At 42.7% G+C, this 15,488-nt stretch overlaps 1 protein-coding gene across 1 annotated transcript in view; it reads left to right on the forward strand.

The window, feature by feature from the left end:
- Positions 1-15,488, forward strand: part of SLC35F1 (solute carrier family 35, member F1) — a 117,425-nt gene that overhangs the window by 72,269 nt on the left and 29,668 nt on the right. Inside the window, exons 3-5 of the mRNA XM_014533748.1 lie at positions 5,577-5,736; positions 6,834-6,990; positions 9,023-9,075. Coding sequence (XP_014389234.1) covers positions 5,577-5,736; positions 6,834-6,990; positions 9,023-9,075 — 370 coding nt within the window. The remainder of the gene's footprint in view (positions 1-5,576; positions 5,737-6,833; positions 6,991-9,022; positions 9,076-15,488) is intronic.

Below are 15,488 nucleotides of genomic sequence, written 5' to 3' on the forward strand. Positions count from 1 at the left end.
CCCTCCCTCCCTCCCTTCCTTCCTTCCTTCCTTCCTTCCTTCCTTCCTTCCTTCCTTCCTTTCATCTTTGAGAGCCAAAGTCGAAAACATAAAGAGAATATACTTGAACATGTAGGAAGTTCTGATGAACTGGCACATGGGAACATATGAAACTCACACATTTAAATCTTTACCTGTGGAAACAAGAAAAATAGTTTGGAGAAAATCTTTTACTAAATCCTGAAAATAGGACATTTCCCAGATAATGGCTGTCATACAGTCAACACCGTGACACAGTTTATCAGTTTGGAGCTCTTGGGCAACACATGGAAACATGGCTTCCTCCGATATGAATATTTTAAGAGTAAAGCCTAAACATTAAGTCCTAAGGTATGGGGTTTGGGAGGGGTGGGGAAGTAGAGGTGTTATGAATGAAATAGCCCTGGGAGGGAAAAAATCTGAAGGGATGGAGAGGGTGAGAAAAATTGGTCCCAGATCAGTGACACCACTCCCTGAATTGGACTCTGGGTTGGATTTTCAAAAATGCCTCTGGGATGGTCTCCAGGCCTCTGAATTAACATGGTGCTTGATGGGAATGTGCATTTCCCAAATTATATCCACTCTCTTCAGCTGGACTGTCAACCAAAAGAGGACTTTTATTGTGTCTGTGTAACTGAAGTTTGTCTTTTTTTAAGATCCTTCCCTGTTAACAATTCAGTCTTACTCACTGGAGATGAATTTATTATATAGATCACTTTTAGAAACACGGGAGAATTGCCAATTAGAAGCAGAAGAAGGGGGACTAGGGAAATGTTCTTTTTCCTGGAATCACCTACCAGTTGCCTCAGGTTTAGCCTCTGACAGCTGGGCCCTGTGAGGGGAGCATTCTCCCTGTGAATAGCCTGAGGGGAGCGTTAATGAGGAGCTGAAGGCTGGCAGGAGTCTCTGTTGGGCACAGAGAATTAGAAAGAGGGATGAGGTCACCTCCCTATTATGCTCTACTGTAATGGGAACAGTTGGGTGGCGGCTTTTTGTTTTGTTTTAATTTTTTTACAAACCATCCACTCTGCTTGAAAAAAGACTGCTCTGACTCTCATAGCTCTTTTATCCCCGCATGTATTTTTTATACTCTATATATTTTGAAAGTAGCATATGTGCAAGAGAGGAAATTTGGATAGCACAGAGAATTGGTGCAGTGGGGCGGAGAAGATTCAGTTCAAAGATAACCATTGTTAATATTTTATTCTTATAGATTCTGATTTCTCCATTCAGAGATTTTTATGCCTAATATTATGATACTGAGATTCTTAATCAAGAAACAAACACATATGTCACCCAAACCAAGTCTGGTCTGGGAGGAGTATAGAGGGGCTCTCGTTCTCCCCACAGTATCACCCAGGCCAGGAAAGACTCACATTCCCTTCCAAATGCTGAGACTCTTCCTCTTTCTCTGATCCTTCTTGCTCCTCCCCTAAGGCGAAATAGCTAATTTGATACTCAATGGGGAAAAATGCTATGTAAATTTAAGAGGTAATGAACACTTTTCTTTCCAAAATATTCTTAAAGTTCTTTAAGAATTGTCAGAGCATAAGATGATTGTGAAACAATATTCATCTGTTTGGTTTTTTTGGTACTGATATTTTGCACTTTTTCTTTTGGTTATAGAAATGTATGCAAAGAAAGATAAATACAGTATACAGTTTAATGACAAAATCGGAAGCTTCCTTGGTTCTTTTTCTTTTTTAACAGCCATCTATTATAATGCTTCTCTTTTTTATTACTCTAACTACCACTTAGCTAAGGAGTTAAGCTACCAGAAAACCATTGGTAAATCATTTTGTCAGTATGTTTTATGCTATATGACCACAGGGGAAAGGCTGGAGCCAAAAATTACTGGAAAATAATAGCCCGTTTAATAACATCAGCTACCAAACGGTTTCTTTTCTGTAGTTACAGGTACTGTAGTGAGACCTCCACCTGTAGTAATCCTGTAATTGACCTTCATTAAATATTGTTCAGAAAAGAACCATGACAGCACTGCCACTGGTGTCAGCAATTTGAGTGACCTTGAGCACATCGCTTCTCTTGAGACTTCTGAGTTCCCAAATTTTAAATAAAGGGGTCACAAACTGGGCAGTATCTCCCCAAACTGGGGAGATACCGCCCCCAAGGGGCACTTGTTAATGTGTAGAAGCATCTTTTTTTTTTTTTTTTAGTGGGGGTCACAAACTGGGCAGTATCTCCCCAAAACTGGGGAGATACCGCCCCCAAGGGGCACTTGTTAATGTGTAGAAGCATCTTTTTTTTTTTTTTTTTAGTGGTCAAGGCTCACTGTACTCTGCAGAGAATATGGGGCAGACCTGCAAGATGAAGAATTATTTCACCTCAAACGCCAGTAGCAGCCTGGATTACCTCAAATGTACCTTCTGACCGTCAGTGATACCAAGTGGCTGTGCATTCATTAATTCACTCGGTCACCCATGACTGGCCCCTGCTGTGTACTGGGCAGCACGCTTCCCTAGCTGCAGTGTCTCAGAAACCCTGGCTCGGATTTGTATTCTCCTTTTCCTTTCTTTCTTCCTGAAAGTCCTCCCAACAAGTAAGACCTGCCATTTACAAATAAGGTGTTTTTTTTAGCTCAACCCATTAAGGGAATAGATCCCAGGACTCATCATATGCTTTGGGATTTCTAATGACACCGAGATCCCGAAAGGCTCACTTCAGTCCTCCCTGAAGATTGGATGATGGCCTTGTTCGCCTTCAGTAATCCAGGAATGGAGGCCGTCAGCTCCACGGATCGAGGGCTTGCAGCCAGATAATGAAATCCCAGTCGTGGAGCATGTAGCTATAAATATTTCAACCGTTGATGCAATCATTTCTAATTTTTAAAGCAAAACACCAACTGTTTTATGCCCAGTGAACAGTTTTCACTGGCAAACTGAAATTTCCTAATGTACTTTAATGGCATTTGAGGCCAGTTGTAACACCTGCCTTAGAGCATTTTACCACATCAAGTAGCATCATTCATTTGCTAATTAACTATGCAGTGAGCAATCCTGTGTAGTACAATCCAACCAGCCACCCACTCTATACATTGCCCCTCTGGGAGTGCTGTCCCCTTCAGGCTCAGCCCCCAGCCATCACACTGTTAAATCACTATTCACAGGGCCCTCATCACCTTATCTCACAGCAGCCCCAGGGACAGCTTACATTCTGATTGCTTCTTTCATTTTGCAAAGGAGACCAGTGCACAGAGAAGCTTGAAGGATCTGCCCAGGTCACAAAAAGCTTCAGGGTGGAGGGGATTCTGAGTGCTGCTTACAGGGCCAAAAGCCACTCTGACAGTCAGGGATGCTCTGCAAATACAGTTACTCCCCCCCCCCTTATTCATGGGGGACATGTTCCAAGACCCCCAGTGGATGCCTGAAACCGATGACAGTACAGAACCCTATGTATGCTATGTTTTTTACTATACCTATGATAAAGTTTTACCTATGATAAAGTTTAATTTATAAACTAGGCACAGTAAGAGATTAACAATAATAATAAATTAAAACAATTATAACAATACTAGAGGCCCGGTGCATGAAATTTGTGCACTTGGGGGGTCCCTCAGCCCGGCCTGTGCCCTCTCGCAGTCTGGGAGCCCTTGGGGGATGTCTGACTGACATCCTTAGCACTGCCATGGAGGCATCTGCCCCCTGGTTGAGCGTCTGTCCCCTGGTGGTCAGTGCACGTCATAGCAACTGGTCGTTCTGCTGTTCGGTTGATTTGCATATTAGCCTTTTGTTATATAGGATAAGTAAAATAAGAATTATTTTAACGTAAGTACTGTAATACCATGACAGTTGATCTGATAACTGAGATGGCTACTAATTGACTAATGGGTGGGTATCATATATAGCATGGATATACTGGACAAAGGGATGATTCATACCCTGGCCAGGATGGAGTGGGATAGCATGAGATTGCATCATGCTACTCAGAACAATGTGCAACTTAAAACTTAAAAATTGTTTATTTCTGGAATTTTCCGTGTAATATTTTCAGACTGTGGTTGACCGTGGGTAACTAAACCCGGGGAAAGTGAAACCATGGAAAAGTGGGGGTGGACTACTGTATACATATATTTTTCAGCCTTTAATAAATCTTGGAGACTCTATTTTGATGTTTCTGGTCATTATAAATTCATATATGTATTTGTTCAATAACTATTATTGGATAAATGTATTAGCCAAACAGGGTTTTGAGTACTAGGAATATTTTCCTGCTCCTCTGGACCTCTGGGCATATGGGAAAGGCAGACATTATGCCAATAATTCAATATTTATCATTATTGCAATTGGCACTATCTCAGTCTAGGTGGTGGAAGTGAGAGAGGGTGGCATGAGTAGATTTGAGAGATGTTTAAAGATGGAATTGGCAGAAGTCAGTGGTCAATAGGATATAGAGTGAAGGAGTGTTAGGAGTCACTGTTCTGAATCTGGTTGCTGGGAGGTAGGGCCACTTATCGAGGATTCTAGCAGAGGAGCTGTGCTGGGCAATGGGGCAGGATCACCAGCTTCTCATTTGGTATATGGACTCGAAGTCCAGTGGGACATAAGTTTGTCTAGTGGAGACCCTACTTTGCCTGGAGTGTCAAAGGTCACTGCAACTTAGCACAGTGTGAGAGAAACTACAGTACGTGGAGCCCAGATCATGTGTTGGTGAACAGGCTTATAGATTGGCATCAAGGCCCAAGAAATTTACAAAATGCTTTTACATGTATTCTGAGCTTCACAATGATCTTTGGGGAAAGTCAGTAGGAGTCATCTTCTTCTACTATCAGGAAATTGATGTTTCCTGGATTTGTGATTTGCCCAAAGTCATACTGCTATAAGCAAGGACCTAGCACTTTTCACCATGTTACTTCACTGCATGATCAGAGTGAATTCTTCATCAAGTCTTGGGGCTGTCGGAATCTCACTATTTGTGCAAAATATATAAGAAGTGAAATCAGTTATTTTTTTTCCTAAACTCTGTTCAGACTTCTAACTTTTATTACTCTTTTTTATAACAGCCTTTTAAAGTTATTTGTAAACTTCTGAGATTAATACTTGTATTTATACTTAGAGCAATTATTTTCTTTTAAGAGTAAAATTTCAAGGACAGATGAAAGTAACTTTTACTGGCTGTGGGAAGACAGTTGTCTGGGAGAAATTAAGTTCAACTTTTGTGTGAATTCTAATCATTTATAAAACACTGTAAGACCTCTGCCCCCTTACCTCCCATTCCCAGATCTATTCCTAAAGTGGAAGGACCATCCGAAATGGCTCAGCATATGAGGTGTTCCCCTGGGGTCCAGACACTGAGGGATCCAGAGAATCTTCCCCACCAGCCTGTCTTACCAGTTTGCCTTCTCCCCTTTTCCTCTTGGGGATGTTTAAGTAAAACTCATTTGAGTTTGTTTCTGCGTCTGTTTTAACTGCATTAGTTCTGGCTCTACACAGAACTTCAGATTCAGGGGACTTGGCCTGTCTACAGGGCTAAGTTATGATTCTTTACTACATGCAAAGCTTCCCCTGACCTCCTGCTGTTCTTTCCTTCCTTGCCAATAGCTCCTGGACTGTTTTGTGATCCCAGTCGTGATTTTACTCTCCTGGTTCTTCCTGCTGATCCGGTACAAGGCTGTACATTTCATCGGCATCGTGGTCTGCATCCTGGGGATGGGCTGCATGGTGGGAGCGGACGTGCTTGTGGGAAGGCATCAGGGAGCAGGTGAGTCTCTGTGTGTTCACTAGGTTACCTGCCTCTGTGGGTGAGGCCAAGGCAAGACATGGCATGTTCATTGTTGGGTGAAAGAAAAGGAACCTAGTCTTCCCATTGTCTGTGTCTTACTCATGCTTGGTCCCCCATGATGAGGAAAATAAGACATTTGGGGGGGGGTGGTGCTAGTAGCCTGACTCTGTATCCCTAATGCACAGTCCTGTTGGCCTATAGTCTAGTCCAGTGATGGCGAACCTATGACACGCGTGTCAGAGGTGACACGCGAACTCATTTTTTTGGTTGATTTTTCTTTGTTAAATGGCATTTAAATATATAAAATAAATATCAAAAATATACATCTTTGTTTTACTATGGTTGCAAATATCAAAAAATTTCTATATGTGACACGGCACCAGAGTTAAGTTAGGGTTTTTCAAAATGCTGACACGCTGAGCTCAAAAGGTTCGCCATCACTGGTCTAGTCACTGCCCCTTCCTTAAGTATCTGGTCTTGCAAGATCTGTTTACCTAAATACTCCCATTTTACAGAGGCCATAAACCATGAACAACACACAACCCTTAGAGGGGGTTATCAGCACTGGCGCCAGGCCAGGCCTTTAGGTGTGGTCTCACGGCCCCCATCCCAACACACATGGAGAGGGTCGATGGGCGCGAAAGGACCGGAAGTCCGATCCTTATTTGGGGGACAAAGAAACCAAAGGGTATGAAGAGAAAGCTTCCTCCATGTTGGCTTGCTCAGGATTTGGAGAACTGACCCCCTGGGTCACTGTACTAGTACATGTGAAACATCTGAAAATAAATGGGTTTTTCCTGTATCTCCAAGTACTCCTGTGTGTGTGTGTTTTTCGGTCACCTGGTAAATTCTGTAGCACCCACACCTAGAACAGTGGGACATAGGAAATACTTAATATATTTCTTGAGTGAATAAGGGAAGCATATCGACCGCCCATAAACAAACTTTACTAAATCTCAGTTGGTAAGTTACAGAACTTCTATAAAAATGCCAGAATAGGATTTTGCTGGTGCTAAATTCTTGTTAAGAATTTTTAATGAAGCTCTCTCTGTTGTTTGTTGTTGTTGTTGTCCTAGGGGAAAATAAGCTGGTAGGGGACCTTCTGGTCTTAGCAGGAGCCACACTCTATGGCATCTCTAACGTCTGGGAAGAGTACATCATCCGAACCCTGAGCCGAGTGGAATTCCTGGGCATGATCGGACTCTTTGGGGCATTTTTCAGTGGAATTCAATTGTGAGTAAAAATAACAAGAAACTCAGACAGTAGAGACTCTTAGGGCATGTGTTTAAAATTTTTTTCTTTGGCGTAGGGTTGGTAACTTTATTTTATAAAAATCAAAGCTGGGAACCTGTCACCAATTCCCCATATGAAATCGGAAAACTCAATATCTTTATTAGTAAATTTCTTCTAAACTAAACAAGTTTATTGTAAATTATTAGAAAAACATTTCATGGACTTTGAAGATAATTTACAGGAAACCATTAGATGTACATTGATTCTCCCAAACTAGCCTGTGGGTTGTTACGTAGAGAAATAGAAAAACTAAGTGTAAACGCCACGATCGGATGCACTTGCAGAAAGGGGCATTCTGTTTATGGGTGAGTGACGACGGCCACCAGAAAACTTACAGTTTAAATTTGCTCTTTTATCAGTTTTCTCTTCTGTTGCCCATGGATTTGCATGAGGGAATCATATTTCAAATTAATCTCTTAGAAATTTTGTGTTTCCATTTCCCTTAAATAACCAAAGAACTTATATGCACATATGCATATCCCATGGAAAGAGACAATAGTGCGGTGAAGGCCTGGTGGGGAGGAGGGTGAGGATGTGAGGGGTGGGGGTGGGGTGGAGAGGGTCGATGGGGAATAAAGGGGACATCTGTAATACTTTCAACAATAAAGATAAATTTTTAAAAATAGATAAAGATATAACACAGACATTTTCAAAAAGTCAAAAACACCAATTTTTCAATAATTCTGGTGTGGAGACATATAAGTCAGCACTGGTTTGTGCCTCAGAAATTGCTGTGAGAATAAGTGTCAAATGAAGTATCATTTTTCATCAAGAAAGGCCACATATTTGAGTTTCACATAAGAGCTGGATCAATGTATGACCTCCTGTCTAATTTCACCAAATCTGTTTTTACAAAGCAAGCAATTCTGATTTCACCAAATAATTTTCTACAAAGCAAGTACTTCGCAATTGTATTGGTTCAGTGTCTGAGATTATTTATCGAAGCTATTTTAGCATCACCTTAAACATGGTTTGCAAATAGGCTGTTTCCAAGAATCCTCCAAATTTCAGTACCCTCAGATAGAAGTGAAAAGCTCCTTAGCACACAAGGCACTGAGATGGGAAGACTTTCTGAGGATTTATTTTGGGTTCATTTTGAAAGCATGATGGCATTTTAAAGCTCCTAAATTTGGTGCTTTAGGTGTATGAGAGGAAAAGAAATTGCCTAGTTTGACTGTTCAGAACCAACATTTTGTAGACGGATGGCTCATTTTATGGATTATTATTCTTGAATCCAAAAAATATATTCCTAGATCTAGTGCTCATTGGCTTCAGTTGCAGTCCATTAGCGCCCTTCAGAGACACTGCCACCAAAATCATGGAAGTGGTGGCATATGGGTGAGTTTGGCAAATGGGATACATCAAGGACACACGGAAACCAAACAGCACTGATGGCATGGTGCCCCCTCGCCTCCGGGTCCTCTTCTAGAGCAGTGGTTCTCCGTGTGCTTCTCCAATGCCATGTGAGAACCCCTAAGACATGCACATCCCCGGTCCCCTCCCAGATCTATGGAATCAGAATCGCTAGGAATGGGGCCCAGGAAGCTGTTTCGACATGCTTCCCAGATGGCTTTTTTGCACATGAAAGTCTGAGAATCACTGCCCTAGAAAATGCTCAGTCAGAAAATTCATTACACCTGCAAGCACAGAAATTTTCTGAACCTCACCGTTTCCTTTTCAGGAAGCATCTAAGCAAGAAAAAACACAGGCCGTAGGCAGACTGCGTGGGTGTGAAGGTCAGCGGGAGGTTTGGGCTCCACCATGCCCACTGGCACACTCACCCCTGCTGGCCACCCCAACAAGAGGCTTCAGGATAAACCCCAGTCTGTCTAATTAGACTGGCCTCTGCATGGCCCAGAGGTAGTTTTGACATTCAGTTGGTTGCTGCATGATTTGTACAAAGCTGGTGAGAGAAAAGAAGTAGGATGCCTCATAATCTTGCTCATCAGATCCACTTTCTTTCCATTTGCAGAGCTATCATGGAGCACAAGGAGCTGTTAAAGGTGCCCTGGGATTGGCAAATAGGTAAGGGGTTTGTTCACCTAAGATGCTGTTTTTTAAGTGAACCTGAGAAATAACATTCGAAGAGTAAGGTGGGTGGGCCTGGAGCACGAACAATGAAAAGATTTAGAATGCAGGGACAAAGAAAATGAAGTTCCCTTGTCATTTTAGGAATTCTAGCACACTACAATACAAGAGACTAAACGGTATGATTCATAATGTTTCCTAATTGAGCTTTGGCCCATTATCCTCATCAAGATGCCATTAGTGGAGACACAGCAGTATGTCATTAGGTTAAAGACCAACCAGAAAGAAAGAGTGCCCTGAGGCAGTGGTGGGACATAAATGACAGCAGTTTGCTCTAGCCAAGCAGTGCCACACTGATGTGATCATTAAAAAGTGGCATTATGCTAAGTGAAATAAGCCAGTCGGAGAAAGATAAATATCACATGATCTCAACTCATATGTGGGATATAATGATCAACATAATCTGATGAACAAGAATAGAGCCTAGACAAATGGCAGGGCGGGGTGGTTAGAGAGCAACCAAAGGACTTGTATGCATGCATATTAGCATAACCAATGGACACAGACACTGGGGCGGTGGGGGCTTGCCCCTGGGTGGGAATGGCTGGTGGTGGTGGTGGGGCAATTAGGGAAAAAGGAGACATATGTAAATCTTTAGACAATAATAAATAAATAAATTAATTAATTAATTAATTAATTTTTAAAAAAAAGAATGATAGACAAAATACAAAAAGTAAAAAAAAAAAGTGGCACTTCGGTAAAGGGGAGAAAATGGAACTTAACAAAAAGGCATAAAAGAAAAACAATGTAATGGACATTCTGAGCCCATAAAAACCTTTCAGAAGGGAGCATCTTGCATATAAGGAATGGCTGACTGATCTCCAATGGACTTAGTGAAAAATATCAGAGACAATTGGAGCTGGTTAGTCAACCAAGGCATCTCAGATTACATTTCTCTCTAAAATCAGTTTTCTCTTAAAACAACAACAAGAAAAATTAGGACAAGGACTTGAGATCCTAAGTGATGCTGTGATGATCCCACAGAAGCTCTAGCAGGAACTAACATTTAATACCCTTAGGCTCTAAGCTAGGCCCTCAGTGTCTATTCCAAGATGCACGAGTCCCAGCAATGAGGGCAGAGCCTGGTTTTGTGGAGGTGCTTGGAAATTGTGTGCACAGTGCATGTACATGGGGGTGAAAGTACACCTGATCCCCCACATGGAAGCTGGCTGCTTGAGCCACCTCCAGTTTATATGAGCTTTGATGGAATTAACAGCTTAAGTCGAATTCTGCTTCCCTGAGCAAGGTCAGCAACGGCATAAACTGCACCGCACCACTTTGCCTACCTTCGACCCCAGAGCATCCAGAGCCACCGGCTGCTGAGAAAACTCCCTCCGAAGATGCACTGCAAGCTACAGGATTATGCAGGACTCTCCCTGGGGATTCGTTCTAGTGACTTCCAGGGCTGCCCAGCCCTTGCGGCTGTCACAGAGTCCTGCCATTTAATTTCTCTTGTGTTTTGCTGTAGAATGTTCCAATGAAATGAAAATCAATAGAAAGGAGGAGATGGGGGCGGGCCAGGGAGGGCAGTTGGGCAAGGAAAGCAGATGCAGGTTACAGACGCATTTGCCTTTGTGACTCTCAGTGCCAGGAAACAAAACATTACCCGCACTCGGGAACGCTTCCCATGTAGTGATCCGTGAGTATAAATTAATGTTATATTAATAGTAATAGAAATAATAAAAAACAATCTGTCCTCAAATTATGTGGATGGCATGTGCACGTCCACTGAGGTTCTGTTATAATTCGGTGTTAGTTAAATGTGTCATCGAAAAGTAGTTTTATTCACATTGCCATTGAAATGTCAGTCCCCTGCAGTCGGAAATGATGAAGGGCCATGTAAAAGGAACACATTACAGAACCATTTGTTTAATTCCTGATGGGAAATGAGGCCACAATGGTCTAGAAAGGCAATCAAATATTTGTCCTTTTCTTCTGAAGCAATGATGGGGTTGGGTTTGAGGTTTGGTGTGTTTTTTTTGCTCCAAGACCACTTTTGTCCTCCTTACCTCATCCTGACCTACTGTAAGGTTCTAATGTTCAGCTCAATTCTAGGCACATATTCAGTGAATAAATATTTACTAAGTAAGCGAATGAATGAATGAATGAATGACAAGAGGGTGGCAGGAGACTTCAGGCTTGGCATTGCACTTACTTTCTGGGGAGCCGGCAGATGGCATCGCAGCCGCTGGGACTCATGGGGACATGGGGAAGGAGGGGTCAGCACCCTCCTAGAGCAGAGGTGTGCTGTGAACACTTTTAGAACATGCAACACCTGACTGTTTAGTCAGGGTCACTAACCTCTGTTCCCCTAGTCTGTCAAATAAAAAAATGACAGCAGCCAACACAGTAATAGCCATCCGGTGTGAATGAATCAAAATTATACTTTTATTTTTGTCAGATTGGCAAAAAAAATACATTTTTTTTGGTGCTCCACCAAATGTTAGTAATTAGTTTATGTGTGTCGTGAGTGAAGAGGTTGACAATGGCTGTCCTAGAGGATCCTCCCCCCACCCCACTCCCCGGGAGGTCTCCCCAGAGTCCACGCTCTGCCTGCTGGGTCTGGCTGGAGAGCTCAGAGCGTCTCAGCCAAGAGACCGGCATCTAGACCAGAATCTGCTGTCTTCACCTCCCACCATCTGTCAACGTGTCCCTTCCTCTCTCCACCTCAGTAATCGCCTTTACACAGTTTCATGAACAGCTCATATGGTTGCCACTTTCTCAAAGTAAATAGTTGTTGTTTTTCTCCTATGGAGTCAGTGGAATAATAAATGTGTTTTATATTTTCTGGACTTGGGAGAATTTTTTTTAAAAAACAGATTCTGTTGTTTTTCTATAACATTGACGAATTGCAGGATGCAAAGTAATTAAAAGCAAGGAGATAACAGTTGCTTATTTTTATTATTTGTTTTACTCTACTGAACAGGAAGACTGGGCCTGGTTACGCGATCATTAAATTTGAGTAAAATGTGTGGCCTAATGGAGCTAAAATGTCCTCCTGGGGAGCACAGTTGGAAATCTAATAAATCAATTCACCATTCTCTGTATCCCGTTTGCCACATTGTGCTAAGGATGCATGGACACATGTGAGCTGGGGTGAAAGGCACATGTCGGAGGAGAGAATCATGCGGTGGTCAGCAGCCCAGGCCTGTGGGAGGCAGGGGCTTCCTCACATCTCATGTTGTGGGTGATGCTTGTTTGGTTTTTTCTGGAGCCTCAAACAGGACAGTTGACCTTTCCCTGAAGACGGATAATGGAACCACAGAATAGGAAGGACCTTAAGGAAAATTAAGAATGCACCTTTTGTTTTTTTAACCAATGCCGAGTTGGAGGCCAGGAAGTTTAGGCGACTTGACGAAGCTCACGGCTGCTGGGACAATGTGGGGCGATGTGCACTCTCTGAGCGAGCCGTGGCAGCCTGGCACCCTTTACCGGCTTAGCCTGAGCATATGTTCTGAGAAACCAGCTTACTTAACCTTTATTTTTAAGCATTAGAAATAACATTTTAAAAACCCAAAGAAAGTGGAAGAACACCAGTGAGATCCCCAAAAAAGTGATGAAATGAAATATATGCAACAGACACAGACACATACTATATACATGTATATGTCATATATACCATATAATCACATCATATATACATGTATATATAATCTACTTATACATGGTGTATATATGATATATCATGTGAGATATACATGATATATCATGTACATATCATATATACATCTACTTATACATGGTGTATATATGATATATCATGTAGATGAGATATACATGATATATCATGTACATATCATATATATATATCATCATATGTACAATGAGATGCTCACTAGAATCAGATAGGATTCTCTTTCAAAGCCCATTTCTCTTCACAATATAATTAAGTAAGTAATATAAATAGTGGTATGTGCTCGGAATTTAAAGTCAGATGGCCTGTGTGACCTGAGGGCAAGTCACTCTCTCTGTGGGAGCCTTTGCCTGCTTACTCCCAGGTCCATCTGTTTCTTGCCCTCACTTGCTCTGCTCTGCAAACTACATTTCCCAGGCACCCTACTCAGTTGGCTTCCAGATTGGCTTGGCCAATGGGAGGCAGCAGAGGGAGACTGAGAGGTGGGAGGAAGAAACCAGGGTGCTGCTCCCTGTTTCTGTTTTGGGGTTGGATCTCTAGGAAGGCCTGAGTCACCTCTGTGATGGGCTCCCTACCTTCCGACCCCTGGTAGCATGGCCTCCTCACTGGATCACTAGTTCTAGGCTGTTACTGACTGCCATTGCTAGTCTCTGCGTTGCCTCACCATTCCGTTTCCCCGCTCATCCATTCAAATACCTTTGTAACTGTGCCCCATATTAAATTTCCTCTATTGAACCTGGTATGGACCATGTTTCTTGACTGATACACTCTACACGCTCATTTCCTTAGCTGTATAATGAGAGTAACACTAGTAATGGCGTTATACTGTTGTGGGGATTAATTAATTGATGTATATAAAGTATGTGACACCTAGCAAGCTCTCAATTAGTGTCAGCTGACAATATTCTTTTCCAATCTCTTTAGCTTAAGTCTCTTGGTGCATGAGGACAAGCGTGAATGAATGCTATCTTCAGTGAGAAAGAAAACATTTCAATTAAGAAATGGTTGTACACACACCCTGTCTATAAGTGTGTTATTGCAGCTATTATGTAGTTGTCAGTCAAGAGTCAATGCAGCTCATTTATTCCATCAAGTTGATCGATTGTTTGAAAACCCTGCATGGACAGCAAGTTGGGTCTTCAGAGGCATTGCTAATGTCCACTAACAAGCTAACGTCCGTCTAAGCATAGCAAATTCCCACTGTCATTCAGTCCTGTGTTCACTGGGCTAACTATGCTTTGCTCATGAAACAGGATATTCACACACGAAAACACTGATTGACCTAGCAAAGTGGTTAACTGTGATGGTGCATACATCCCACTCCCACCCCCCTACACTTAATTTCTACAGTCTTTAAAAATACATTTAGAATGTTAAAGCTGATGGGTAGGGTAAAGCTCTACTGCGTGTCTGGTTTCCTACTCTCTTGGCTCACCAAGTATGCTTGTAAAGTCACACCTCGCCTCTGAGCCTGCCAACTACAATGTCGCTTCCTACTGCACAGAGCCTCGAGAGCAGCGGTTCTCAACCTGTGGGTCTCGACCCCTTTGGGGGTCGAACGACCCTTTCACAGGGGTCGCCTAAGACCATCGGAAAACACATATATAATTACATACTGTTTTTGTGATTAATCACTATTTAATTATGTTCAATTTGTAACAATGAAATTGGGGGTCACCACAACATGAGGAACTGTATTAAAGGGTCGCGGCATTAGGAAGGTTGAGAACCACTGCTCTAGGAGGATGCATAAGCATTTACAGCTTAACATGTTCAAAATGGAGCTTTCCGTTTTCCCTGAAAACCTGGTAATCCCTCATTTCTCTTCATCTCGGTAAATGGCATCACACTTCACCTAGTTTATAAATTAGCCAGAACCCAAGGGTATCCGTGATGCCCTCCTTCTCCTCGATACCGACAACCAGTTTATCACCAGCACTTGCTGAGTCTTCAGCAAAGCCACCAGCATCTCTTGCCTGGACTCTGACACTACCCTCCTCGCTGGTCTCCTCGTATGTGTTTCTCCTTCCAATCCCTTCTCTGCACAAAAGCCAGTCACCTTCTAAAAATGTAGATCAGAGATTAGCCACTTGCTACAAACTCCTAAAAGGCTTCTTATTACAACTAGAATAAGATTTCTTTCCAAGATGTACAAGGCCCGGCAGAATTCATCCCTTGCCTGACTTTCTAGCCTCAGCTCTTATCACTACCATATCCTGTTCATTGTCCTCTGACAGCTGCTGGAACACATCTGGCCCTGGCCCTTCTGAGGGTGTTTTTATTTGCAGAGCTCCCTGCCTAGAACCTTCCTCCCCTGGCTCCTCCCCTGGCAGTCCTTTTCGTCCTCCAGCCATCGAGGTGAATGCCACCTCCACAGAGCAGCCTTCCCTCGTCACCCTGCCTGAGGCAAGCCCCTGGCATGCCTTGGAAGGAACCCTTTTCTTTCTTCTCAGCACTAGTCCCAACTCGAGGCCTCTTGTCTACCACGTTTTCCATTTCACTGCTAGCCTATAACAGAGCGCCCAGGGCATAGCAGGCATTCCGTGAATAAATGGTTAAATACTTGATTGAATGGAAAACATCAAGAGCCAACATGTGAGCATCCTTGGTGTGCTAGGTAACGTAGTGGAAGAGTAGGATTCTGAAACTTTCTAGCTCAGACATGTATAATCCAAATCAGTGATGCCTAAAAAGGGCGGGGTGGGGGGGGGGGGGC

Source organism: Myotis brandtii, unplaced genomic scaffold (genome assembly GCF_000412655.1).
Source record: "Myotis brandtii unplaced genomic scaffold, ASM41265v1 scaffold123, whole genome shotgun sequence".
Lineage (NCBI taxonomy): Eukaryota > Metazoa > Chordata > Mammalia > Chiroptera > Vespertilionidae > Myotis > Myotis brandtii.